The following is a 26,470-nucleotide window of genomic DNA, read 5'->3' on the forward strand; positions in this document are numbered from 1 at the left end:
CACAGTGAAACCTTTGCTTTGTTCTCTGTAAATGACCTGTTTACGCTCACTGGTCACTTTATTAAGTCCACCTCCTTGTTTCTACGCTCATTGTCCATTTTATCAGCTCCACTTACTATATAGGTGCACTTTGTAGTTCTACAGTTACAGACTGTAGTCCATCTGTTTCTCTGCATACTTTGTTACCCCATCCTTCAATGGTCAAGACCCAAACAGGACCCTCACCGAGCAGGTTCGATTTGGGTGGTGGATCATTCTCCAGTGCTGCTGGAGTTTTTAAACACTGTGTCCACTCACTGTCCACTCTATTAGACACTCCTACCTTGTCAGTCTACCTTGTAGATGAAAAGTCAGAGACGATAGCTCATCTGCTGCTGCACAGTTTGTGTTGGTCATCCTCTAGTCCTTCATCAGTGGTCACAGGACGCTGCCCACAAGACGCTGTTGGCTGGATATTGTTGGTTGGTGGACTATTCTCAGTCCAGCAGCGACACTGAGGTGTTTAAAAACTCCAGCAGCACTGCTGTGTCTGATCCACTCAGACCAGCGCAACACACACTAACACACCAGTGCAGTGCTGAGAATGATCCACCACCCAAATAGTACCTGCTCTGTGGTGGTCCTATGGGGGTCCTACTATGGTAAGTGGTGCCTGGTAAAGTGCTGAGTGAGCATAAATCATATGATCCAAACACATTAAATCTGTTAAACATTTTAAAAAGGGTGAAACGTTTACACCACAAATTACATCATTAATAATGGCTGAAAGCTAATAATGTCCAGTTAACGTTGCTAATGAGTTGACACAGGCCCCCTGTTTCTATTCTAGTGGTTTTGGCTGATACATTCCTTTCAGTGTGAGAGAATGGGGAGCTGCTCTGAAGGTCACTGCGTTTGACCTCCGGGTCTGATTCACACTTCTTTATGTAAAGCTCATTTAAGAGCTTCAAGGCTGCGGTGTGCTTGATTCAAAGTCTTGACTGGCAACAGATTATGGGTGTTCTTTCTCCTTCCTCTTCCTCCTCTCATTTAATTTTTCTTTTGGCATCGTGGAGAACCTTTGGAAATCTGCCGTCTGATTGGCTGCGTGCGTTTAATCAGCTTACACACGTTAAAGCTCTTAGAGGGCTACCGCGTGTGTGAGTGTGATCGTGTTTACTCTGGGTGACGGCGAAAAATACAGCAGGGATTAATTTGTGTGGAAATGTGGAATACTTGATTAGTTTACACACATGCTAAAGCTCTGAGGGGGCTGAGAATGTTTCCACTTTAAGGTAGTGTTTGTGTGTTAGTCTGTCATAAAGTCACCTCAGCCCTTACAATTTTACCCATAAATGTATCAGCAATTTCCTGGGACGGGGTCGAAATGCTAAGAGAGCTTTTGGGCAGTTTGCCAGGGCGAGGCCGAGTACAGTCCTTAGCAATTGCTGGATAAGAGGATGATATTTTGATGACGTATTTGTTATTATGGCTTGTGTCTGGCTGGGAGATTTACACCGATCAGGCATAACATTATGACCACCTCCTTGTTTCTACGCTCATTGTCTGTTTTATCAGCTCCACTTACTATATAGGTGCACTTTGTAGTTCTACAGTTACAGACTGTAGTCCATCTGTTTCTCTGCATACTTTGTTACCCCATCCTTCAATGGTCAAGACCCAAACAGGACCCTCACCGAGCAGGTTCGATTTGGGTGGTGGATCATTCTCCAGTGCTGCTGGAGTTTTTAAACACTGTGTCCACTCACTGTCCACTCTATTAGACACTCCTACCTTGTCAGTCCACCTTGTAGATGTAAAGTCAGAGACGATAGCTCATCTGTTGCTGCACAGTTTGTGTTGGTCATCCTCCAGTCCTTCATCAGTGGTCACAGGACGCTGTCCACAGGACGCTGTTGGCTGGATATTTTTGGTTGGTGGACTATTCTCAGTCCAGCAGTGACACTGAGGTGCTGAGAATGATCGACCACCCAAATAGTACCTGCTCTGTGAGGGTCCATGGGGGTCCTGACTACTGAGGTATGCAGAGAAACAGATGGACTCCAGTACCCCTCTATTGTTTTGCTGCTTAAAACTGTGTGCTGTTTGCTGCCACTTACTTGGATTAATTTACTGGTAAAGTGTTGATACTTAAAGAAAAAGCTGTTTAAAGGCACCTCACTAATGAACCGGCCATTAAAGCATGGAGTTCAGTTGTTCTACTCAGCCACTCGAGCCTCAAATGGTCAAACGCTTCAAATGAGAGGAAAGAGCTGTGGGGTTCTACCGTCGAGAGAAATTACCTTTAAACCGTGGCGAGAGACCAAACAGCACGCGTGAGTCACACAATCCTCTGCATCGTTGGCTAAAGGCATCTGCATAGCACCGAAATGCCAATTATGCAGGTTGAATTTGAATCAGGCCACTATTACTGAAAGGACTGTCTTCGGGCAGCACTGTCCACAGCTGGCCCGCTATCTGCTCTCCAGCCCGTCAAGATAATTAAGTTGCATAAAAATGATCAAAAGCATCAAAAGGGTGCTACTTAATGAGTCGAGCTTGTGGGACGGTTTTTGTTTCTCCGCTCCTTTTGATTTTTCTTTGTGCTGATAAGAGATGTTAATTGAGCTGCCTAATGCGCTTTGTTCTGCTGCGGCCAGTCGCGTGGTTGTGTCTTGAGTTTGGTGTTCCAGTGAATCCTTGTCCTTCAGTTGTGTGTTGGTGATGGTAAAGGGTGTTTTGATGGTAAAGAGTGATGAATAGAGTTTGAAATATTTGTCTGAACCTGATGGAACCAGGCCATTCACATCAGGGTCAGACGTGGTTTCTCAAATGTGTGCCAGGCTCGGGTTGTGTTCAAATTTCACGTGCAGATTTATCTCAGCCTGACTTTGGCCTTAATAGATTTTAGCCTGCTTTTAGTTTTTCTCTCTGCTTCATTCTTCCTTCTGAAGGTTTTCACCTTACACAGTCTGTCACTCACATTGTGACACCAAGGTCCATGAGGGGTGTGTGTGTGTGTGTTTTGACAGGTGACAGCTGAGTTTGGACAGACTTTTGCTGGCATACAGTCGAGTTTAGCACAAACCTCTGTCAGGCTACCATTTTGCCATGTTGCTGTTTAGATTGGACAGAATTTCATCAAGTTACAGTCGGATTTGGACATCATTTCTCAAATATTTGTCTGCATTTGGCATAATTTCTTAAACATTTGTCAGGTTTGAACAGAATTTTCCAAATATTTTTTGGGTTTAAACATAATTTCTTAAATATTTGTCAGGTTTGGGCAGAATTTCTCAAATATTTGTTGGGTTTGAACGTATTTTCTCAAATATTTGTTGGGTTTTAACATAATTTCTTAAATATTTGTCAGGCTTGAATAGAATTTCCCAAATATTTTTCAGGTTTAAACATAATTTCTCAAACAATTGTTGAGTTTCAACATAATTTCTTAAATATTTGTCAGGTTTGGGCAGAATTTCTCAAATATTTGTTGGGTCTGAACATATTTTCTCAAATATTTGTCGGGTTTTGACATCATTTCTTAAATATTTGTCAGGTTTGGGCAGAATTTCTCAAATATTTGTTGGGTCTGAACATATTTTCTCAAATATTTGTCGGGTTTTGACATCATTTCTTAAATATATGTCAGGTTTGGACAGAATTTCTCAAATATTTGTCAGACTCGGGTTGTGTTCAGATTTCACATGCAGATTTCTGAACACCTTAAACAGTTTGGACAGAATTTTGTCTGAATACAGTTGAGTTCGGATGGAATTTTGTGAGGATACAGTCGGGATTGGATTTTGTCAGACTACACTTGACTTTGGACATAATATTTTTCTGGTTACAGTCTGGTTCAGATTCTAATCCTGATGGTGTGGATTGGGTTGAAATGGGCCATATTCAGGTTTGGACCCACAGTTTCAGGCCCTAATATATAATATAAAGCTCTAATATAGATGTTGCTTTTTTGTGTGATCTGTCTCAAACCTCATGTACATGTACGGTGCTCAATGTTCAGCACAGACTGTAGTGATTCTTGTTATCGTTTGCCTTTTTGAACATCTTCTAAAACACGTCGAGGCTCTGAGAGGTTTGAGATCTGGACTGAGGACTTTTAAGTGTCATTCTTTGTGCTTGTGTGGAAACACTGATCATGTATCTAAATGAAAGTTACACTGACTCTGGAAAAGTTTAATTTACACAAAGCATTCATTTGTTTCTTCCCTGCAGCCACCATTGAATTCCGGGCCTCTATGGAGGGCGGAGTCTGTCCTCAGGATCCCTCCTTAAAGTCATCCATGGTTCTGCCTGTTAAGAAGTCGGTTGCGTTTCCAGGGGACGTTCAGGAGAACCCTGCCAAAGCTCCACTCTACCACAAGCAGCCGCCTGCACTGCCCCCAAAGCCATTTCCCCGGCTGTCCAACCACAGCACAGGTGAGGCAGAGCACAGTGCTGAACCTGCTAAACTTCTGCCAGAAGTTTGCTGGCTCAATTTTTTGCCAAAGGAAGCCTTTCTACAAAGGAATGGATTTTTTATTAATTGAAATTATTTTAATTTATTGACCAATTGACAGAGACTGTTCTATACTAAGGTCAGAGTCTGATATTAACATCAGTGTTTTCAGTTCTAATCTGAGAGCCGAGTTTAGCCTAGTCTCACAAGCCAGATGACCACAGCCAGAGAATCTGAAGGGTTTTGTCGCTCAGTGTGGCTAAGGGCCGCCTGCTTTGACAGGAAGGGGACTCAAAATGACGAACCACCAGAATGAGGTGATTGGTAAAACAGTGCTACAACCAGCCTTCCAATCTAGCGACTTGCTTCTCATTGTCAACAAAGTGTTCAGAACAGGCATCTATACCAGACTGATATACAGCAGACACTCAGTGGCCACTTTATTAAGTGCACCTACTTTGTACCTTCAAGGTAAGGTCCATTTACCATATAGGTGCACTTTTTAGTTCTACAATTACATATTGTCCCAAATAATACCTGCCCAGTGGTAGTTCTGGCCATTGATGAATAGGGTAAAAGGTGTTTCTGTCCATCCTTCTACAGTGAGAAGACAACTCAATGCTATGAGTCTGAAAGGATGTGTAGCTGTCAGGAAGAACCTCACTGAGAAAAGAAAATAGACAAAACAATTGCAAATCAAATAAAGAAGCTGCTGGTGTTCTCAGAACAAAGTACCGGCCACACCAGACCTCAACATCGCTGAATGTGTGTGTATGAATTGTGAGAAGCATAAAATGCAAAACCAACTTCTAAGACTGAACTTTGTATGTGTGGAAGAAAGTCTTACAGATTTCTCCAAGTGTCCCAAAAAGAATGAAAGTTGTAATATAGGTTAAAAGTGGACACACTAAATACTGAGGCTTGTAAACTTGTATTTAATGGCTGTGTGGACTGGAAATTAAATAAATGAAGGCTGGTTTCTGACTTGTATATTCTGGACCTGATAAATGGACAAAGAGGGTAGATACAAGTTAGGGGTACCTAATAAAGTGGCCAGTGGGTGTATATCAGGTGATTTAGTTTGATAATTATTTAATGGTGCAGTACTTAATGTCGGAGACAGCTTGATTTGGGTGAAAAATATGACCCCTGCCCTTTTAATCCGCTGTCTAAAGTAATTTGAATTAAGTTCTAGTAAATACACAGCTGGCTTTGTTGTATATCAGCAGCCTGTGAAGTGACCATATATGGTGATTTCCTAGCCCTGCTGATGGCTCATCAGATAATAAGGTTTTATTATCATCTGTTTTGAAGTCAGTGTAGTGTCTTTCTCTCATTCTTGAATCATGAGTCGCTTCCATCCCCATCTGATTCTCCTTTTTTAGCTGACTGTGTGTGAGAGAGAGTGCTTAACTCAGTATATAAATAGATCTGAATTATGAAAAATAAATTAAATCAGTGAAGCCTGATTTGGATGAGAGTCCTGAAGCAATTTCCACTTAAAAGCACAACTCTGCTGTTTTGCACCAAATTCGGTGGTCTGATAATTTTAATCCTGTCCGGATACACATCACCTTGATTTCCCAGATAGATGTTGCCTCTGACCGCCGCTGCTTGCCGTCTTTAGTTTCCTAGTATGCACATCCACGTTAAACATGCAAAAAAAAAGGGGAAGAATGCTTTTACCTGGATCCAACGAGCAATTATAACAGCAGCTACAGTATAAAGTAATGCTTTAGACTTCTCATGCCCAGTTTCATCAGCTTTTAGCTCGATAATATGACCACATGTAACACGAACATCTGGGTTTGTAGAAAATACAACCCACTAGAAGCTCTCTCTGTAGTTTTATTGCCATCAGGATTTGAGAGTTTTTATCACTGAGGAGATGGGAGATGAAAAATATTATTACACACACATGCAAACTTTTAATCTTTTGGCAAAATGCACTGTTTTTAATGATCACCAGAGAGTGATTTTTAGTTTTGTGAAGGACAACAGAGAATTCTGTGGGAAAAGCAGCAGTTCGTTATTCAGCTCAACTACAGAAACAGTGTTTAAGTTCAAACAAAACTATGAGAATATTACCAAAAAGTGAAAAGCAAGTCATGTTTCATATGCAGGGAAGTTGGTTTCTTTTTGACATATTGAGATATTCTTTCTTCAGCAGCTTCTGAGTGGCGTAAAAAATGATTTAATATGTTAATATGTATAAATTTTCACTGTTAGCAACCAAAACAAACAGCTTCTATTTAGTTGTTTGTCTGAAATTAATGAACACTGTTTCTGTGAACTTGCGCAATTGCTGTGAGAGCCTAACAACTGTCGCAAGTGGCAATCATTGGGGTCCAAGCAAGATGCACCATTATGGAGCCAGTAGACACTAATGATGGGCAAAGTTTTTACAATTTGCTGCTGTCGGAACAAAAACTCATATCTCCAAAATGGTAACTTTACAGTAGAAGAAAAAAACATACTTTTAATTTAAGTCAATGAAACCAGACTTGGTTGGGCTGTTTCTTTTGTGCCATTCATCATGTAATGTACACACAATGTAAAGAGCGGCAGGCATTTGAAAAATGAGGTTTTGTTCTGACAGCAGCTAATTTAAAATTGATGTGGGTTTCTCAAAGGAAGATGTCTGCCAAATTTCATGCACATTGGTCTTTTGGTATTATGGTTTTGGTATGGACTGTTTTTTAACCAAAAGTCAAAATACCTAGAAATGTGCACCATTTTAGGACATGACTTGTATTTGCGTAGTTATTGAACTTAATTCTGTAAATTATTCTTAGAAAGCACCATCATTTTCATGTTAAAATAACTAACATCTTATTAGCGCCTCTGATGCACCACATTACACAGGACTGGTTTCTGAACTTTAATAAGCTTTAACGTCTTTTTCAGTTGCTCCCTCTGGTAAACTAATCCAGTCCAAAGAGGGCTATAGTCTTTCTGTTCCATTGGTTTTTTATCTTGGAAATGACTTCACTGCTGTGTCCTAATATGAACTCACTCTCTGGTTAGGGACACACTTCCTGTTGACACTGTTGGCTTCATGCTTTCTACTTTGATTAGCCTAATACACTTAGTTCAGTAAGATCAAAGCAGTCTGTGGATAATAAGGTTTGTTCCTTGTCCGCCACTAAAGTGCTTCAACCTATTTTAGGACCAAAATCTGCCTTTACATGCAGTACTTTCGGTCTGGATTAAATGTAGATGGTGATGGTGAGGAAAACATCCGTAGTGTAGCATTTCTGGTTTGCAGCATACAGCATTTAAAAGCACATCAAGAGGTTTATTAATGCATAAGTGTGCTGCTGTTGGTGAGGTGGCGTCTGTTACCGCTGATCCTTCGTTCTTGGTGTGCGAGACATTCTGTTCTACACAGTGAGAGTGAAGAATGTTAAAAAAGCAGTTTTCCTACCAAAGTCGGAGTCGCGGCTCTCGAAAGTTAATCAGGCCTTATGTAATCGTGTAATTGGAAATTGATGAGCACTTGTGTAATTTATAGTTGATAAGGGAACGTGTGTTGGAACATTGCCTCAGTGAGCATTAGAACATTTGCTTAATGAATTACCGAGTATCAGTAACAGTTAGTTTAGCTGAGATAGATGACGTCAATGGATTTAGGGGCCCTTTCCTGAAATGACCCCCTCCAGAACAGGACCGCCAGCCAAATGATCGGTAGAACCATGCAGGGTCATCAAATGGAGACGATTGGCCTGTCCAAAGGACACGCTTTCCAGAATTTCAGAAGAATGTAAGAATTTATCAGTGCAAATCGCTGCTGTCGGAATAAAACCTCGTATCTTTAATTTTTGTCGTTTTTCAATTTTTGACATAATTTGAAAAGGCCTGTTGCCCTTTAGATTTCTTGTAAATTTCATGATGAATGGACCAAAAGAAATAGCTCAAAATTACTTGGACAAAAAGTCTGGTTCCATTGACTTACATTAAAGGTGAAGTATGTTTTTTCCTTCTCCTGTAAAGTTACCATTTAGGAGATACGAGTTTGTTCTGACAGCAGTGAAATGCTCGTTAAGATTGAGAGTGTATGGATGGACATTTAAACAGTTAGTAAGGGTGTAAATGATTAATTGATTAACAGCAATTAAGTGTTAACTGATAAAAACTGACTGATGCCAGTAAAAACAAAAAAAAGTTAATTTAATGTTATTTAACTTCCAATAAACTACAGTTACTATTTGAATAGGCAGGCTTATCATTCAAGTTGAGGAATATTTGTACACAGTAGTTAATTGGTATCAACTAATTAATATTTAACTGTTTACTATTTATGTGCTATTAATTATTTGGATGCAGGACTGTTGATTAGAGAACATCTGGAATATCTCCTCTTAAGTCTGTCTGCTCCATCTTCTTTTCTTTCTTCATGTATTTTGTTTGTTTTCAGAGCCATGCCAGCCCCTGAAGCTGCCCTGTGTGCAGGGGAAGCTCTCTCCTCCTCTACCTCCTAAGAAAGTGATGATCTGTGTGCCGTCTGGAGGCCTGGAGCCGCCCGTCTCCTCCCCGAACCCCTTAGCCACCTACCCCCAGAAATGCGCACCCTTGATGCACCACGGAGGCCTTGGGGGACACCACGGCCACCCACACCAGCTGCAGTATGGCGGCGTTCCCAGCCGCATCATCGAGGAGCTCAACAAGACGCTGGCGCTCACCATGCAGAGGCTCGAGAGGTGAGCGCAGTGTCTTCTAGAGGTTTTACACCCCTGGTCAGATTTTGTTGTTTTGATCTAAGTGAAAATAAAAGAACACATCCTCTACAGGAAACACTTCAGTGACATTTTTCTGCAGATTTTTAGTATTTATTTGCTGAATTTAACATATTAAAAATGTATCATTTAATATAAAATGTGCCATAAATTCTGCACAGGCCACATTTTATAATTCATTTTCCCCAGTATGTTAAATTTAGCAAATAAACAGTAATTGTGAATTAAAAAGTGCAGAAGTTTGTTTTTTTCCCACATAGAAAGTCAACTAAATGTAATGTGAACAGTGGTGCCCCTTTTGCTTATGGTTGTATATGGATCTACCTATCTGGTTCTAAGTCAGACCTGAAAATACATTTCAGGCTTTTGACTGACTTGGACTTTAAAAGCCTTTTGCTTTGATTGTGTTTATTTCATTAAAATGATTGAACATTCCATTCAGTTGCTGTCAAAACAGTCATAACACGACTGAAGCTTTACCAGATGTTTCAGCAGCGAACAGTGATTTTAGCTCATTTTAAACAGAACTCAAAAACACTAGCTGATACATTGTTTATTTTTTATTTATCGTTTAGATTCACTGGGGCAATGCACGTAAACGTTTCTGTGCCAGTTTAGCTAATTTGGCTAATTTCTATCTGCAGGCTAGTTATTTAGCCTATTGTTTTTCACTGATAAAAAAAGAGACCCTGCTACAATCTAACTTTGCTCTCTTTTGCTAAATTGGAATGACACTCATTTACAAACTAGTTTTTCTGTTTTTTGTTAAGTTGAAATGAGACCCTGCAGCAGGCTGGTTTTATTCACTTCCGTCTGGATGCAGGCTAGTTTTACTCTGTTTTGATCTGTTACAGTCTAACTTTACTCTGTTTAGATAAGGAGAAATGAGACCCTGTTACAGTCTAACTTTACTCTGTTTAGATAAGGAGAAATGAGACCCTGTTACAGTCTAACTTTACTCTGTTTAGATAAGGAGAAATGAGACCCTGTTACAGTCTAACTTTACTCTGTTTAGATAACGAGAAATGAGACCCTGTTACAGTCTAACTTTACTCTGTTTAGATAAGGAGAAATGAGACCCTGTTACAGTCTAACTTTACTCTGTTTAGATAAGGAGAAATGAGACCCTGTTACAGTCTAACTTTACTCTGTTTAGATAAGGAGAAATGAGACCCTGTTAGGGTCTCAAGAACACTTTGCATGATTAACATGTTCTTTGCATCATGAAAGCGTTATTCAAATTGTTGGAGAATGTGCTGTAGGTGGTTCTATATCGCACCAAAAAGGGTTCTTCTATTGTAAACGATGTCAGGCTTGTTACAATAGAAGAACCCTTTTTGGTGCGATATGTAGAACCCTTTTCAAAAAAGATTCTATATACGATCATCTACATCACATTTTCCATCAATCTGAAGAACGCTTTCATTAGGCAAGTGGTTCTATACAGAACCACTTCTTAACTGAAGAACCCTTGATGAACCATCTTTTTTAAGTAAGTAGCTTTGCTCTGTCTAAGGTTGAATTAAGATGTTGTTTCATGTTGGCTTTGTGGTCATTTGCTGTCAGAATTTGACTCTGTCTGCTATCCTTCTGTATCAGAGACTGTATGTGAGACTGTTACAAGGCTATCTTTGCTCCCTTTAGATGTCAGAATGAGAGCAGGCCACAACAGTAACATGCTGGTTTAATGTGGTGCTCAGAGGGGTGACCCAGCTAACGAACCCACCACAGACTCAGTGGCCCACTTAGCCCTCCGTTGAGAGACCTTGGGCACTGTGATGCCCTCTCTGTGGCTCTACTGGGTACAGGCTGGCGAAGTGACACAGAGTCCAAACACTGCCAGTCTCTTCCTGATGCCAGCCTGCTAGTGCCACAGCTAGTGCCTGTTGCATAACAGACCAGAGATCCAGTTTGGTCTGAACAGCATGGGGCGTGTTTACAGCCCTCATTCTTGAAAGATTCTTCAACTTGGAGATAAAGTCTGTGATTTGGCTCTGAGGCTGCAGTCCGAGTTGAGTTGCATTACTAAAGCCAAGTGATTTTTAAAGGATCAGACCGTTGATTAAATTGATTTAGTTGATTGAATTGATTGACAATCTAGGTGGCATTGCAGAGCAATCATGGGACACAGTGATTGCCTCGAGATGAAGACATCCCTTGGTACCTTTCGCTTAACATATCTGGATGTAGGGGAAAAGGTAAAAGCCAAGTCATCAAGTCAGTATTACTGAAGCTAAACTGAGGTATCTGAATAGCCAGCTACCTCACTGACTTTAGCTTTTACCTTTATGGCATCCTAGGAGTGATATTAGCTGTCTCGTCTTCCTTCTGCATTCACCAGCTAATAAAAAAAGCTTTTATTGTAGTTTCTCCCACTCTAAAAATACATCATCAAAAGTGTTTTTTTCTAGACTTTAAACTGGAAAATCTCACACTACACTGTTAGAAATAAAGGTTCTGTGGAGGTTCTTTTTTCATTAATCAAGGTACAAACAATGTAAATGTACCTCAAAGATACAACAGTGGTTTTAAGATCCAATTCTGTGCCTTTTCCAGGTAAAAGTTCATATTTGTACCTTTTCATAACCGAATGTTTTAAAACAGAACTATAAAATAAAAGCCTGGAGGCGAGACGGGGTGTGTGGAGTCAGTACAGCTTAGAAAATATACTTTCAGTGGATTATGGTACAATTATGTTCCCTGACTAAAGGTACTGAGATGTACCCTTGAGGGTCCCACCCCAGTGACAAGAGGGGTACAGCCCCAGTGACAGTTAAGTACCTTTATTTCTGAGAGTGTAGAGGCTACAACTGCACTGCTGGAGCATGTGAGTAAAAATGTTTACAACAGACAAAGTGATGGTTGTGTTTTTCATTTTGGCCAAAGCATCCCTTTACGTTTTTCACACCAGGTTATGCGTTTTTTATTGTTTCATTTTTTTTTCTCCTCTGTTGGCCTCTGTCATAAATTCCAACTATGTGATGTTTGGAGTGTAGCACTTCTATTTAGATCAGGTCACAGAGGTGCGGATGCAGTTATGTGGTATTTTCTTAGGGGGTAATTTTGTGTTGTTTGGAATTTATCCATGTTTTATGTTGTCATGTTTTTTTTTTTGAGATTGTTCTGTTTAACACGGCCACACTTCTTTCTGTGTGTGACGGATGCGACTGCAAATTCTTTCACCGCCGTTAATTGCCTTCTTTAGTTTTCTTTTTTTTATCCCTTTTCTATTTCCCATTATGAATGCATTCAAAAAGGCTTATCACAGATTTAACTGTGGCTATCTGCAAATGAATGGCTCGCTAATCTGGATTTCGCTGGTAGGGATGCGTCACTGCGTCCTGCTCATTTCCCACAGATCGTCGAAGCTCATTTCGGAAATGAACGCAGCATTTGTGGACGCACGTTTATAGCATCGTGTCTTCAGGCGTCAGTCTGTAACAGTGTGTTATGAAATTAACCGGTGGGTCTGCGAGTGGTCCGGGTCGGGATGATTCACCTTGCGTCAACCACTTTTCTGTAATTAACGCAGAACATAATTACAGTTAACTCAATTAGGAGATTATTACAGAAATGATCAAACAGCTTACATAAGCATGCAAGGATGATACGAAGACTTTAAGAGGGGTCGGTAGTAAACAAGGGCCAAACTGCGTGTGTGGTTATGCTCTGGCTTAAATCATCATGTGATACTGTTACTGTATGATGAGAATTCTGTATTCTGTTTTTTATTATCTGGAAAACTACATTGAGTTTAGGTTTAGGGAAAATTAAAGTTAATTAAGGTTGATTTAATATATGTTTCTAGATGTTTAGTTGAATGCAGTTTAAAGGTACAGTCATATGCCAAAGTTTTGGCACCCTCTGTTTAATTTACATGTTGATTTTCTAAGTAGTAGTAAGTGAGTAAAGTTTATTTATATAGCGCTTTTTACAACAGGTGTTATCACAAAGCAGCTTTACAAGGAAATGAGCATTACAGAAAGAAATCCGGGTCCAAGCCCCCATGAGCGTCGCCAGTGGCAACAGTGGCAAGGAAAAACTCCCTAAGAGAAACAGGAAGAAACTTTGTGAGGAACAAAGACTCAGAAGGGGAACCCATCCTCCTCTGGTCGACACCGGATAGTAAACATTGTTAGTATAAAGTATTATAGTACAAAAACAGGGTAAAAGGTGGAGCAAATGATTAATTTGAATAGTTTAGTTCATGCAGCAGCAGCATCAGTGGGGTCAGATTGTGGGGGTGAGGTTTGCACGGCGAGCAGTGGCACCCGAAGTAAAAGAAGTTCTTCATAATAATAACTTCTGCACATTTGAATTCACAATAACTGTATTTGCTTTGTGTGTGTGTGTGTGTGTGTGTGTATATGTATGTGTATATATATATATCACAGAACAGTTTTCCATTTTAAATGAGCTTTGGCCCAGAGAAGAAGGTGGCGTTTCCGGATCGTGTTGACACATGGCTTCTTCTTTTCATTATACATCTTTAACTTTGTGGATTGCAACATTTTTCTGGCTCACTTTTTGAAATTGTTTCACAATTTTTGGATGCAGCTTTTCGCAGATTGGTGAACCTCTGTCCATCTTTGCTTCTGAGAGATTCTGCCTCTCTAAAATGCTCTTTTTATACCCATTACTCATATAGTCATGTGAGTTAGTTGCAAATTGTTCCTCCAGCTGTTTTATATTATTACCACTCACTTTTCTAGCCCTTTGCTGCCCCTGTCCCAACTTTTTTGAGATGCGTTGCTGCCATCAACTTCTAAATGAGTTAATGCTTTTACATGAAATGGTAAATGTGTGTGTATATTTATTTATTTGTTTGTTTATTTATTTATTTATTTATTATCTAAAATGTCCCAAAACTCATGCACAGAGCACATTTTATGTGGGTGTATACACACACATACATAAAATGGGGTCTGCGCATGAGTTTTGGCACATTTTAGATTTTATGTTTTATTTTCTTCCAGTATGTTGAACTCAGCAAATAAATAGAAATTGTACAGTAAAAATGTGCAGAACAATGGCATATATACGCTTCTTCTCTGTAGAGGATGTGTTGACTTATTTTCACTTCGAAAATCAACAAAACATGTCATATGACTGCGGTGAAACAGCCCTGGTTTTCTTTTCTTGGCAGTTCTGCATTGCACTCTGGTCAGTGTGGTCTTCTGGATGGCCGGCCAGTGCCCACGGTGGTGATCGACTGTGACGATGACAAAGAGAATATGCCCAATGAGTCTGACTACGAGGACCTGCCCAGCATGTACAAGGATGAACTGGAGGAGGAGGAGGATGACGAGGATGACGAAGAAGATGATGACTCACTTTTTACAAGTTAGTCTATGTCTTATCGAACTTACTGTGCGCAACAAGTGTGCATTTGTTCAAATATCAGAAGATATAGTGGACGTTTGGGTCAGTTATGCACTGTGAACCTGAATAACTGGGTGTTTGTGGGTTAACTTCAAGGGTGAGTTACAAAAATAAAGGTTAAATAGAAGCATTCTATTTAGCTTATTAGTTAAGGGATCCAGCTTTGTAATGTACCTCAGGGGGAAGAGGTTCACTCAGGCATGGAACTTTGGTCTGAACCCAAATACAGCCCAAGAACCTTCTGTCCAGCCAGACCCACAGCAGTCCGAAACAGACCTGAGCCCGACGATTTTTTTTCTGATCCCACCAAACCACATTATTACACAAAGTACAAAGTAAAAATTGGTATTTGTATTCAGATCACGGATATATTACACAAGTATCTCCAAAATGGCTAATTTACAGGAGATTTACAGGAGATTTACATGAGAAGGCTGTTCTTTACTTTTAATGTAAATGTAATGTAAATTGTAATGTAAATTACTAGTCATTCTAGTTATTCAAAAGTAGTTGACTGGTTGACATGACCATATAAAAAGAGTGTGGGGGGTGCAGATGCTGTGGTTTGAGGTGTGAGATGTGCACTACAGGAGTTTTTGGTTGTATTTCAGTAAGTTTGAGCCTCAGGCACTCAGAAGGCTCAGAAGGCCCACAGAAGTACACAGACTGTCTGATGTAAACTGCACGCAAAAATCACCACTTCTCAGATTCTTATCTCTCACAGAGAATTTAAACTGGCTCTGGATATCCATGTCTCCACATACTGGTATTATTAGTCTAATGGGAAACATACAATAATTTATCATGCCAAATGCTACTAACAAGCAGTTGCATCTCTACACACCAGTTACCCTTTCAGAGCGAGATACAGGCCAACTCTCTGAACCCGGAACCATTTATGTTATCCTGTTTTATATAAGTTATTCCAGAATTTAGTTTGAAGCTGTAGGTACTTAGTTTAGTTTGAAGCTGATACTCCACAAATCCAGTCAGATCCTATCAAAGATGGCAGTCCTTGAAATCTACCCAGTCTGGCTTGCGAGATGTGTTTCTAAATGGTGTTACACAGCTTGCAGTAGGATTGGTTTCATATCAAATAGTGTTATATTATCATTTGAATGTTTATATGAATTTGAGAATGTTTTAGTATTTGATTTGTCCCTCTTGCCTGCTTTAATGACAATGTGCACTCAAGCTGGCTTGGACTCCATAAGGCTGTGCAGAAGCCTCTGATCAGTAGATTAAATCCTTCTGAGAGTCGTCTGAGCTGCAGTGGAAGAGATAAGACTAAAAAAATCTAACCTTTTTTGTTCAAAGGCCTAAACATGATCAATTTCACAAATTTGCTTCAGTTTGAATAGTGGCTCAGAAATAGTGCAGAATTTTGAATATTTCCTTTTCCTGTTTCCTGTTTTAAATATGAACTTGAATATGAAAAAAAAAAATCAAAATTCTAAAACTTTGTTTATTTCAAGGCTTAAATGGAAAAATACCAGTTTTTCTGTGTAATCTTAGACCACATATAAATGATCTTTGTTCTGATTGGCTGTCTTGTGCCATAACAAATACAGTGATTTCAGAACTGGTTAGTGTCCATATGTGGAACTATAAATTATAAACCTTTAACACTATTTACACCCCCAACTCTTTCACACACACATACTTTCTAAACTGCTTATCCTTCTGGGTTGCGGGGGGAGCTGGAGCCTATCTCAGCGGTCATTGGGCGGAAGGCAGGAAACACCCTGGACAGATCGCCAGTCCATCGCAGGGCAGATACACAGATATACACAGTCACACACATTCACACCTAGGGGCAGTTTAGCATCTCCAGTTGGCCTGACTGCATGTCTTTGGACTGTGGGAGGAAACCCACACAGACACGGGGAGAACATGCAGAATCCACACAGAAAGGACGCTGGTCGCCCGGCTGGGGAATCGAACCCAGGCCCTTCTTGCTGTGAGGCGACTATTTGAAGAAAAAACAAGGAATATTCAGTTTTCCATGACATGAGACAACCTTTTTCCATTGGTCAGCCCAGACAGTATGTCCACCATATCTGCGGGTTTAGGAACAGTAGGTGTAATAGATGACTCTGACTCTTACTCATTGTGTCTGTCTGTTCAGGTACACTAGCCCGGAAGGTGCTGAGGAAAGACTCTCTAGCTATAAAGCTGAGTAACCGGCCATCTAAGAGAGAGCTGGAGGAGAAAAACATTCTGCCCATGCAGACGGACGAGGAAAGACACGAGTCCAGACAACAGATCGGCACCAAACTCACACGGTGAGCACACACTCACTTACGCATACAGGGCTGTTTTTATACAGTGCTGTTCAAAAGTCCACAGAATGACCACCCTTTGCTTAATTTATCTCAAATAAAAACGGCCATCAAATGATGAGATGAGATATAAGATAATCCACTTGCGTAAGGAAGGAGAAAGATTACAAAAGCTGGTAGACCACCAACACGTCCACATCAGATAAACAGCACTTAACGCCTTTCATCTTTAAGAGAGAGGAGAAAATCAAGCTCCACTCTTGCTTCAAATCTGAAAGCATGTTTCTGTCCATCCTTCCGCTGCCAGAAGACAACACAATGGGTCTGAAAGGATGTGTAGCTGTCAAAAAGACCTCACTGAGAAAAGGACACATCAAACAAAGAAGCTGCTGGTGTTCTCAGAACAATGGACTGACCACTTTAGAGTCCAGACCTCAACATCACTGAATGTGGGATTACTCAGAAAATGTAACCAACTTTTAAGACTGAACTTTGGAGGCGTGGAAAAATAGCCCTGCAGATATTATGATATTGATATTATGTCTAGTAGTTCAGTTGTTTTATTAAATGTGTTTTCTGCCTGTTTCTGGTAAATCACTAACTTGATCGTTTTGACTGGAATTTAAATAAATGAAGGGTGGTCTTGGACATTTACACAGTGCTGTAAGTTTCTGAATGTGATACAAATTGTCTACGCCTTATTCTAAACCTCTAAACTCTAAACTCTAATCTTAAGCCCTGTAACCAAAACAAAAAGATTTTAAGATATGAAAAACATTTTTGATCCTGTAGGTAACCCTTGTTGTTGTAAACAATTGTCCACACGTGCACCACAAACTAACCCAGCCTCACAAAGACACGTGAGTTTGGGACAAATCCCTAAATCGGCTCCTAAAACCCTTCTCAGCCACAGGGCGTCATTTCATGCCTCCATCAATGAGCCTCTGACTCAGTGGGCAAATGTCCCAGTGAATAAAACCATCAGAGTCATCAGAGGCGGCACGAGCTCCGTCATCACCGAACCACCGCAGCGGCCCGTGCAGAACTGGCTTATTAAAACCAGTGTGGTAAAAACTGAGCTGACCTAATTTCAGACCTCCCACTGCCTCTCTCTCACTCTTCTATCTCTCCCTCTGTCCTTCTCTTTTTTTCCTCCCCTCTCACTCTCTCTCACTCTCTCTGGTTCAGTGACTCATCATGGCAGCAGTGCGGCCTTGGCTGTTGCCAGCTAAACTAGATTAAAGCAGTTCAATGCATTTTCCTCTTCAGAGGGTTCAGAAAAGCTTTAGACAGTAAGGAAAGTGAAAACTGATGCTCGATGACTGCTGCTAGCTAAACAAGATCGGGGACCAGATGTGTTTTCCCTTAAAATTCAAATGATTTGAACATTGAGCAACTCATGAACATAGTTGGAAAATGCTGAATGTCTCAGCTAATATGAAAAACAGACCACGTTTACAAGCTAAATCAGGCCTTGCGTCCTCACAAAAGCAGATACGTTCAAATTAAAATGAATATAGAGAGAAGAATTACCTTACGGAAACAGTGCAATTGTCTCTCTGCACTTGTAAGCAATTTTATAAGCTTGATATGATGCCACAAATAGGATTTAGCAAGTCTTATTGAAAGCTGGGGACATGGCACGATGACTCCCCTAAGCTACGTAGTTAGCTGCTGATGGCGGACAGATTTGACAAGTGCAGGAGATTAAAAACTGATGGGATTGATGGCAGCTACGCTGAACACACAGGAATGTTTCAGCGCAAGTGAGTACTGTTATTGGGGTGTGATAAAGGGAGAGCAGAGGGGAGCAGAGGGATTATTGGAACGCTGCCTTGGCACCCGTCCTCATCCTCAGAGGCAGCTGTCACCGTCCCAAAGCACTCTGCCAGCAAAACATACTCCGCCATCAGGGACAGTGCTGCCGAATCCGCGCTGACGCCAGTGTGCGCCATGTGGCTCAGTGATGATAACTAGGGTTGCATCAACACCATTGGGCCTCATTCTCTGATATCTTCTGAAGTTTTCTCTTGTGTGATGCTGAGAAAGGTTCTGAGAAAGTCTGCATTTGATTCATGACCTGTTCTTACACCACAGATCTGTTCTCACCTTTGTGCTCTTAGTGTGTGTAGATTCTGGTCTTACCTAAGAACAAATCCCAAATAAGAAAACATCGGTGAATGTCAGAATCTTCGTAAAAACTGGGGGTGGGTTTTAGGAAGTAAAGGAGGCCGATTGTTTTCATGAGTAGTCTGATACTGACCGGGTAGTAGAACTTTTTTAACTGCAAGTGCCTGTATGGGGGCCCACACTTAAGTTCCTAGTACTTGTCCAGCAGTTTATAGTAGCACTGAATGCAGAAAAGTAGTTACCGAGTAAAATGTGTTAATATTAGTTACTCAGTAAAAAGCCTGCAGATGTTAATGAAGGATCATAAGTCACATGCATAGAACATCTGTGGAGTTAAACGGGCCAGGAATGTTGGTCTGAAACTGAATACCACCCAAGATGTTTTCATCAGAGCTTGACCCAACATGACACACAGCATCGTGTTTGAGGCAGAAAATCCGGAGTCCTCTCTGAGACTGAGTTTTGAGTCAGAAACTGACCCAGTTCCAAGACACCCAAATATCATCAGTTTTGAGTCCACCCCGACCCAATTCCAACAAAGTTCTGTCCAGATCTGATCCGAACATCATCAAGTTTTGAGTCCACCCTGACCCAATTCCAACAAAGTTCTGTCCGGATCTGATCCGAACATCATCAAGTTTTGAGTCCACCCCGACCCAATTCCAACAAAACTCTGTCCGGATCTGACCCAAACGTCATCAAGTTTTGAGTCCACCCCGACCCAATTCCAACAAAACTCTGTCCAAACCCGACCCAGACATCGTCAAGTTTTGAGTCTACCCCTGACCCAATTCCAACAAAATTCTGTCCGGATCTGACCCAAACATCAAGTTTTGAGTCCACCCCTGACCCAATTCCAACAAAATTCTGTCCATACCCAACCTGAACATCATAGTTTGAGGCAGAAACTGATGATATTATTAAGACTTAAAAAAACGACATCATCAGGTTTTGTGTCAGAAACCAACTCGAGTCCAATAAAGTTTCTAAACCCAACCTGACCCAAACCACATCATGCCTGCGTCCCTGTGTTGGAGCACTCGTCAACGTTGTCTGATGAACAGCAAGCCTGGTTTTAGCACATGGATGTAACATATAAGCATGTAGATGTATGTTATGTGTGCAGAGAACACAGTGCATGTGGTAGAAACAAGACCAGGCAGTATTGAAGCGGACAGCCATGAATGATGTGATGTCAGTGACGTCAGTCGTCTTTTGTGCTCACGGGGGACATTTTGACCTCACTTTTAACCTCTCAAAATACGCAGGACCGCTGGCCGAGCAAATAAGCAAACAGCTGTCACTTTGGGTCCTTCTTGCTTACGTAACCTGGTTACTCCGCAGGGTTGTGCGCTGTTGTGTAACAACGTCTTGCCGTGCAGACACATGCACATGTTAGAGCGAGTTCTGCTCTCAGTGCTGCACATCAGCAGATTTGATTCACGTTTATGCGTCGAGATATACTAACAGAAAAATACACAGTTGATATTTTAAACAACTAGTTGTGTACTAGGAGTTGCGTGCCATATAAATTTTGTCCTTGATAACTTGATAGTTACACAAAGCGGTTCAAAAACAGAGTTGCATGCAACACATTCACTGGTTAGCCAGATTAACTGCTGGTATTTGTAATGCATCGTTTCATTTCACTGTATATCCACACCTGTGTTGTTTGCATTTGCGTATTTGTACCATTTTTCTCACCTTTTTCCGCTATTTTCATCATTTAAATTGACGGTATCAAAAAGCAGAAAGAGAACTATCACTGGTCTAGTACTTGTAAATATGCTAGACAAAGATAAAGGACCTAAAAAAGCTGAGCGAGTGTGGGTGACGGACTGGCTAAAGAAAAGAGAGAGAAGTAGATCAATTCATATTTCAAGGAGCACCGCAAGTTTGAGGACCACATCTCAGTCTCTTCTTTTGTTACTTTCAAAATCAGGGTGTATCAGGAAAGGAGAAAATGAATGATCTGGCCATGTAGATCATGATAACAGGCCAACATTTAATAAAATCTGGCACAATCTGCCATTTAAACAGTATACAGTTAGCTGGCTAGATGGTTACAGAAGCGCTAAGGTCAACTCCTTTTGGTTTATCATTGCTCAAGAAACTGACACAATCAAAAACTACCAACCCTACATAAAGTCAATAAGCAGGATCTCCTTTTATTGTCAGTTACGTGTCGGTTGATTGGCTGTTTCATGTTGAGACGGTTGTAGCTTAGTTCCAAGCAAGCTTCAAGTCAGTTGCGGGAACCATACCAGAAAATGTTGCAAACCATTCCTGTAAATGCTTGACATTTGTTTCTGAAGCAAATATTAATGGCGAAGCTGATTCCTATGTATTTCTATTCCTATGTAAATTTACTTTGAAACAAAAAATGTATTCATTATACATCTTTTTTTTAAGCTTTCCCAAAATTGAGTTTTCCACAAATATGTACCTTCTTCGAGCCTGCTGGAAAAACATCCCAGGTGGCATCTCATAAAGCTGCCTGAGAGAATGCCAAGAGTGAGCAAAGCTGCATGACGGCGAAGGGGGCTGCTCTGAGGAATCTGAATTATTTTATACTTTATAAGCTTTTTTGAAAAAAGGCCTACGCCAGGGTGCTGGAGAGGAGATTGCATACAGTAGTCAATTTTTTCCCAGGCCATGGAACAACAGACTGTGTGAGGGGGTCATGGGAGTATGCCGTTCCAATTCAGACTTATTTTGTATATCTGGAAAAGGCTCATGATTGTCTGCCTTGACCAGTGCTGTGGGAGGTACCGCAGGAGTATGGAGCTTCGGAGATGCTACTCCAGGCAATCTAGTCCACGTCAAGTGCAGTGAGAGTTGTGTCCACATGCTTGGTGTAGTTGCACACATGGTGGATGTCAGACTTCGTCAAGGATTCATCTCGTCTCCACTCCTGTTTGTGGTTTTCATGGACAGGATATCAAGGTGCAGCCAGGGCTGGAGAGAGGTGGCCAGTATGGAGGGCTAGAGATTGTGTCGTCCTGTAGGCACCGACTGAAGAGGACCAGTTTATGATAGGGAGGCAGGAGCTTGGCCTACAAGCTCTCGGCCTGCGGGTCAGTCTACATCTCTGTCTTCGTCAGTGGTCATGAGATTTGGATAGTTGCTGAAAGACTAAGGTTGCAGGCTCAAGTAGCAGAAATGAGGTTTCTCCGTAGGGTTGTTGGGCTTGCTGTCTGTGATAGTGTGAGGAGCTTGGTGATCCATGAGAGCCTTGGAATAAAGCCACTGCTCCTGGGAATTGAGAGGAACTCGTTGAGGTTGGTTCAGGCATCTTTTAAAAATGCCCCCTGGTTGGCTCCCACCAGGAAGGTCCCATTTCCCAGAGACCCAGAGGCAGATCCTAGATCCGACAGAGGGATTACATCTAACAGTTGGCTTGGGAACAGCTGGGCATGGAGAAGTTTGGATTGCCTATGATTTTGTTTGTGTTATTTCATAATTTGATGTCTGTTCTTGTACAATGTTATTCTCTACAGCAGGGTTTCCCAATCCCAGTCCTGATGACTCCATGCTCTGTACATTTTTGAGTTTTCCCTCCCCATCACACCTGACTCAGCCAACAAGGAGCTAGTTAGTTCATGGGTTGAATTCTTGATCCTAAATGAGGCGAAGCACAAAAGCATGCATAGTGTGGCGTCACCAAGACTGGGATTGGGAACCCCCACTGTGCAGAATGTTTCAGTGGTACTGGATATTGAAGTCCTTTGCCTTTAAAATATACTAAGATCTCCGTAGCATGTGTCAGTATTCCGATTCACGTTGATTTTAAGAGCAATGCTGAGCAGAGCCGAGCGTATTTGCAGGTGACAGATCGGCAGACAGCTGGCAGTGTGTTGCCGTGTGCCCTAGACCAGCTCACACAAACACGCAGTGAGACGTTAAACGTTCATAATACATTCAGTAAGATAACCGTATATGCAGCACATGAAGCCTGCTGTACGCTGTCGTCTGTATACTGTCAAAAACTTTCTGATATGCAAAGAATCCTATATCAGATTTGTTTTGTTTGAAGTTTGCATCAATAATTCAACACTCATTTAATGCTCAGGACGCAGAAGTAAACAAAGAAGAAGAGAGGAAATGCTAAGCTCTTTTGTGGATAAAGCCACTTTGAATAAAACCGACCGAAGCTGAAAAGCGAATGTGCTCTTTGTGTGCAGAAAAGTTAAAATCCCAATCCCATTTCTATTTTTTTATATGCAGTGTTCAGTTTCAGTGCAGCAAATGCTCACTAAATCACTCGCACCCACATACAAGAACTCTAGCGCAAACCCCTGGGGTCCCTCAAGGACAAAATGGACGTTTATCCCGAGCTGTAGCGAAAGCTGCGTCCGCAGCACAGCTCGGCCTGTCACTCAGACTGTCAGTCAAACGCTCCGTTAGATAACGGCCTGGCTGTCGCTCCGTATCACACCAACGCTGTTAGCCGTCCTAGCTGCAGTTAGCCTGAGGGTTAGAGCGTTGCTGTTTGTTGGGGCTTCCAGTCCCAAATGTGAAATGCTCTGTGGAGTTTTGCAGTTTTCAGCCCACGACCCCATTCTGACGCCGTTTCTTTCAGTGATCTTCATTTTGGCGTGGATTGTTTCGATAACATAATTGGTTCAGTCTCCACATTTACTGTTGCTATGCAATCTTAAAAGTAGCGGTGTTCGTTTGAGCAGCCGTAGAAGAACCCCTTTTGGTTCCCTGAAGAACCTTTCAGTGGATAGTTAAAAGTTAAAAGTTAAAAGAACTGTTTTTGTAAAAGGGACATGTTCATGTGAAGAACCATTCTAAAGTTGGTAATACTTTGTTTTGAGGGTCCACTGTAGATACACGGACCATGTTCACCTTCTCTTTAAAAGGAAATTCCACCCATTTTAATAGTTAAGATGTAACTAAAGTCTTTCAGAGCCGTTTGGTGTGAAATGCTCTGTTCTAGAGAAACTTACAGGGTCAGAATTGTTCAAAGTGGTGGTGATAGGAACCAGATGTCTGAAGAGTTTAATGCCTCCAAAAGGTCCCTCACAGAAAGTTATTACACAAAATTTGTCATGAAAACACTGAATTGTAGGTACCTGCAAGGGGGGCTGTAAGGCAAAATAGTCCTCAAAGAAAACTGTTTTACCATCGACATTGTATATAAAAACCCAGAAGGCTTGTGTGGGTTCACTGATGGTTTTGGATAGTAAATAAAATGGCTTCATTAGTTCGCTGCTATATGCTGTCTCCTCTTATTATTTGGAAGTGCTGGACAAAAAAACACCTGATCATATGATTCGATTTCATTCATTTGTTTTTCTTTAGCATACATTTTTTTGGCCTCAAATGAATGTACCAACTATTCGCGAATTTTGGCTGTTTTTCTTTTAACCTTATTCTCCAGGGTATATTTTGGTTTGTCCATCTGAATTTACATGACCAAATCGTAAGGCAAATTATTCAGTAACAACATGAAATAAATGTAAATTTTTATTTTATTTATTTATTTTTTTTGTAAAAGCTCCCCTCAAATTAACAGAACATCTGTTTTATGATCACATATTGCTGTATGCTTACAATTTACTGCTGAAAGCCAGAAATCTTAGACGCACTTTGTATTATTTTATAAAAATCATTTTTACAGAGCAGATCACTGAAGAGACGCCATCTGTTCATAGTTTACAGCCCAGATTTGTGGAAAAATGGGTCGACTTTCAGTAGACAAAAAACATTGTGAGTTCAGCTTCTTTTATTATAAGGGTTTAAAATTACATCACCCATCTATTTGACTGGAAAGAAGACACTTACAGCTCTCACCTTTTGAATGTAGCTTATGAAATATGACAGTTATGAAGAATATGACGTGTGTTTTGGAACCACCGGTGGTCTCAAAGAGTTGAAGAGGTTAAATTTATTTGACATTATTAATTGATGTTATTTCTTCCATCAAGTCATTATACATGGAAGGAAGCCTGGCTGACCAGAGTCTCTATAGATAATTTATGTGGCACTATTAAAATAAAATGAGATGTTTAAAGGACATTCTTATAATATAAAAATTCTCAGCGTCCTAACCTTATGTCTAGACCAGGAACCCATTAAGAACCTTTATTTTCATATCTTATTTTGAGCTGCTTGTAAACAGCTGCTACATTAGAGCCTATTAACATTGGATGGCTATTTTCCCACAAAACGTACGTTGACCAACATATTCCTTTATTTACTCTAACATTTTCAGACAAACCAAACTCACAGCTTGATGCAACATGTAAGATACTGAGCAAGCATGACACGTATGTGTTCTGTTCTCTGTGCAGGAGGCTGAGCCAAAGACCCACAGCAGAGGAGCTGGAACAGAGGAACATCCTGAAGCGTAAGTGTGCACACTGGGTTTGCTGTGTTTCAGTACATACATGTAAGCAGACAGCTTGGAAACACACCGTTCCAACCCTGGAAGGTTTGGTCTGATCAGAAATGGTGTGCTTGAGCACTGTTTTTTGATTGGATGTACGGTTTTTATTTAATCATCGTTGAATTACGGTTTTTGGTCCCATAGGAATGGAGGGTGGAATTATATGGTTACCTAGCAAGACCTTAGCAACCAGCTTAGATTCTATAGCAACCACCTGGGATAGCACAGCATCCACCTGGACTACCATAGTACCCTAGCAACACCCTAGCAACCACATTGGATACCACGGAAACTTGTTATAAACACCTTAGCAGCCACCTTAGATTTTATAGCAACCACCAGGGATGGCACGGCATCCACCTAGTAAAACCTTAGTAACCTCCTTAGATTCTATGCATCCACCTGGGATAGCATAGTGTCCACCTGGAACGTCATAGCAACTACCTAGCCAACCACATTGGATACAATGGAAACTTGTTCTAAACACCTTAGCAATCACCTTAGATTCTATAGCAAACCTGGGATAGCACAGCATCCACCTGGAACTCCATAGCAACCACCTAGCATCCACATGGGATACAGTGGGAGCTTGTTATAAACACCCTAGCAACCACCCAAACCTTTTGCAACACTCTAGGAACCTGGGAACTGCTTAAGCTACACAATCACTGCATTTTCTTCAGAGTTTAATTTATTATTGATACTAATTGCAATAAACTGTTCTTCCTCCAAGCTGTGTAGGTGAGGTCGGCTGCGGTTACCGACATAAGGATCAATGCTTATTCCATAAACAGCACAATGATATTAATATTTCACTAAAGCTTTGTCAATTGGCTCAGCCAATCAGAACTATCCATTTTATAATAATGGTTAAAGATCATGTAACAGCCCTTTCTGAGGTACCTTGTCACATGGAACCAACCACAGCTATTGTGCTTATCTAGAGATTTGCATAGGTAAATAATAATAAATAAATTTGCATGGAAGATGCAGTTGGCCAAACACCCAAATAAAGATATAAGGCTTTGATGTAATATTTGAGTCTCAGTCAATAGTGTCTCTGAACCACATGCACATGACAGTTTGAGTGTAGTTTCCACACGCA

General features: G+C 40.9%; 1 protein-coding gene across 1 annotated transcript in view; it reads left to right on the plus strand.

The window, feature by feature from the left end:
• LOC118826685 (phosphatase and actin regulator 1-like) overlaps positions 1 to 26,470 on the plus strand; it is a 120,125-nt gene that overhangs the window by 81,649 nt on the left and 12,006 nt on the right. The window contains exons 4-9 of the mRNA XM_036597716.1: positions 4,216 to 4,419; positions 8,856 to 9,138; positions 14,321 to 14,337; positions 14,368 to 14,517; positions 16,685 to 16,841; positions 25,271 to 25,326. Coding sequence (XP_036453609.1) covers positions 4,216 to 4,419; positions 8,856 to 9,138; positions 14,321 to 14,337; positions 14,368 to 14,517; positions 16,685 to 16,841; positions 25,271 to 25,326 — 867 coding nt within the window. The remainder of the gene's footprint in view (positions 1 to 4,215; positions 4,420 to 8,855; positions 9,139 to 14,320; positions 14,338 to 14,367; positions 14,518 to 16,684; positions 16,842 to 25,270; positions 25,327 to 26,470) is intronic.

This window comes from Colossoma macropomum, unplaced genomic scaffold (assembly GCF_904425465.1).
Source record: "Colossoma macropomum unplaced genomic scaffold, Colossoma_macropomum, whole genome shotgun sequence".
Lineage (NCBI taxonomy): Eukaryota > Metazoa > Chordata > Actinopteri > Characiformes > Serrasalmidae > Colossoma > Colossoma macropomum.